The 3,092-nt window shown below is 56.2% G+C and overlaps 1 protein-coding gene across 1 annotated transcript; it reads left to right on the forward strand.

Moving 5' to 3' along the window:
• Window positions 1-1,193: 1,193 nt before the first annotated feature.
• LOC134015733 (protein NYNRIN-like) lies at window positions 1,194-2,520 on the forward strand. The gene is given in 2 exon segments (XM_062455278.1): window positions 1,194-2,081; window positions 2,083-2,520. Coding segments are annotated over 2 exon segments (1,326 nt in total).
• Window positions 2,521-3,092: the final 572 nt, after the last annotated feature.

Genomic DNA, 3,092 nt, shown 5'->3' on the forward strand with positions numbered 1-3,092 from the left:
GCCCCTGGGCCTCGCCCCTCCACATCGTCCCAAAACCCGACGGTGGGTGGCGACCATGCGGTGACTACCGCCGCCTCAATGACGCTACCACTCCTGACCGTTATCCAGTCCCCCACATTCAGGACTTCTCCGCGCACTTGGCTGGGAAGCGCGTTTTCTCCAAAGTCGATTTGGTGCGTGGATACCACCAAGTCCCAGTGCGTCCTTCAGACGTCCCCAAAACAGCGGTGATCACACCTTTTGGTTTGTTCGAATTCCTACGTATGCCGTTCGGACTTAAAAATGCAGCTCAATCCTTTCAGCGGCTGATGGATTCAGTGCTCAGAGACATGCCTTTCATTTTCGTCTACTTGGACGACATCCTCGTCGGCAGCACCTCAGAAGAGGAGCACATGCTGCATCTCCGGGAGCTTTTCACGAGACTCAGCCAACACGGTTTGATCATCAACCCGACGAAGTGTCTGTTCGGGTTATCCTCCATCCGTTTCCTCGGACATATCATCGACAAAGATGGGGCAGCCCCCCTCCCAGCGAAGGTGGAGGCCGTCTCCGCTTTCCCACGGCCGCCCACAGCCCGGGCGCTCCGAGAGTTTCTGGGGATGGTGACGTTTTATCACCGTTTCATCCGCCAGGCGGCCCACACCATGCATCCATTATATGAAGCCTTAAAAGGGAAGTCTCCCAACCAGGCCATTGACTGGACGGCCGAGAGAGAGGCCGCTTTCCATGCCACCAAGGCAGCCCTGAGCCAGGCTGCTATGTTGGCTCACCCGTCACTCAAAGCCCCTGTCGCCATCACTACCGACGCATCGGACTACGCCGTTGGAGCTGTGCATGAACAGTGGGTTAATGGTGCTTGGCAGCCACTCGCCTTTTTCAGCCGGCAGTTGACCCCCAGGGAGCGCAAATACAGCGCTTTCGATAGAGAGCTCCTGGCCCTTTGGTTGGCGGTCCGCCACTTCCGGTTCGTGGTGGAAGGTCGCAAGTTTACGGCATTCATGGATCACAAACCACTCACATTCGCCATGTCCAAGGTGGCAGAGCCATGGTCCGCCCGCCAGCAATGACAGCTTTCGTACATTTCTGAGTACACCACGGACATCCAACACATCGCTGGCAAGACCAACTTGGTCGCGGACTGCCTCTCCAGGGCAGTAGTCGGGACTGTTCAGCTGGGCCTCGATTACCTCCGCATGGCAGCGGATCAGGTTTCTGACGTTGGATTACAAGCCCTTAAATCTACAGATACTGGATTACGCCTTGAAAGTGTCAAGGTCGGCGACTCAGACGCACATGTGCTGTGCGACACCTCCACCGGCCAACCTCGTCCTTTGGTCCCTACAAGCTGGAGACGAGCTGTTTTCAAGGCGGTGCACAACCTTTCCCACCCCGGCAGGAAGCCATCCGTAAGATTAGTCTCTCAGAAGTTCGTGTGGCAAGGTCTTAAGAAAGATGTGAAACAGTGGGTTGACGAGTGTGTGGCCTGTCAACGCGTCAAAGTGCACCAGCACACTAAAGCCCCTTTCGAGCCTTTCACGGTTCCCGAGCGGAGATTTGACCACGTTAACGTCAACCTTGTGGGACCACTGCCCTCTTCTCAAGGTTTCACCTACCTCCTCACGATGGTGGACAGGACGACCCGTTGGCCCGAGGCCGTTCCCCTCTCCTCGACGTCAGCTTCCGACGTGAGCCGCGCTTTCATCGGCACGTGGGTCGCGAGGTTCGGAACCCCGTCTGACCTCTCCTCCGATCGTGGCTCGTAGTTCACCTCAGAGCTTTGGACCGCGGTTGCGGAGGGTCTGGGAGTTAAACTGCATCGCACCACCGCCTACCACCCCCAAGCTAATGGCTTGTGTGAAAGATTCCATCGCTCCATGAAGGCAGCTCTGCGGGCTGGCTTAACGGACGGCAACTGGGTGGATAAGCTCCCGTGGGTCATGCTAGGCCTCAGGAGCACCCCTAAAGAGGACCTACAAGCCTCGTCAGCCGAGCTTGTCTACGGGCAGACTCTGCAGGTCCCCGGGGATTTCATTCCGGAGACCACTGTCCCCTGGTCAGCGGCCAGGCAACGCTCCTCTCTGCTCGATACTGCTAAGGGGTTCGCACCCGTTCCCACGTCGCAACACGGCACCCCTAACATTCCAGGTGCCCCGCGACCTACGCTCCGCGGAGTTCGTTTTCGTGCGTCATGATGCACACCGTGGACCATTATGCCCTCCGTATGACGGACCGTTCAGAGTTCTGCAGCACGAAGAAAAGAGCTTGGTAGTGGACTTGGATGGTAGGGCGGACACTATCTCCATCGATAGGGTCAAACCCGCCCACATGGACGTTTCCCGGCCGTTGGAGTTGGGCCGAGCCCCACGCCGAGGCCGCCCTCCTGTGGTTGCGACCCCGGACACGCCCTCGTCTCCGGATCCAGGGGACGGCACAGCCTTACCTGCTGCGCTTCCCTCCGCACATCCTGTCACACACCCGGCGTGGTCGGCTCATAGTTCCTCCCCGACGAGGGGATTTTGACTATGGGTGAATTCTGGGGGGGCTTGTGTAGTGACGTGACATAATTCACCTACGGAACCTTGTGTGTGTGTGATAAGTGTTCCGCACAGACTGTAATAAGGTGCGGAACCAGGTTGATATATACATGATTGCATGTTTGTTCTAACCAGTTTGCTCTTCCTGTTAACTGACAAGTTCCATAGTAAAGAAAACAATTAACCTGGATACTCCGCCTCTGACTCCCATTCTTCGGCGCTTCAAAACACAGATTCACAAAAACAGTTAAGACTAAACTAAACACTGGCTATGCCTGAATGTTTGTTTTCTTACTGAGTCCATACGCATTGCTGGATCCAAAAGACATGCTGTTCTTGTAGAAGCGGCGATGGTGCTGTGAATGATGTCCGGGAGAGATGCGCAGGCTGGGGTGTTCCCGTCTTCTGATCCGCTGGTCCGTTTTCCGGGTGGAAAAGTTTGTTGCTGTTGTTCGATGGTGAGCTTTGCAGGAGTAAACTGATGTAGCCTTCCGCGTACACCAGTTTCCACTCGCTATAGGCCACGAAGTTACCGCGAGGTAACTGGGTGTGTCCGTA

The sequence above is a fragment of the Osmerus eperlanus genome, unplaced genomic scaffold (assembly GCF_963692335.1).
Source record: "Osmerus eperlanus unplaced genomic scaffold, fOsmEpe2.1 SCAFFOLD_375, whole genome shotgun sequence".
Classification (NCBI taxonomy): Eukaryota; Metazoa; Chordata; class Actinopteri; order Osmeriformes; family Osmeridae; genus Osmerus; species Osmerus eperlanus.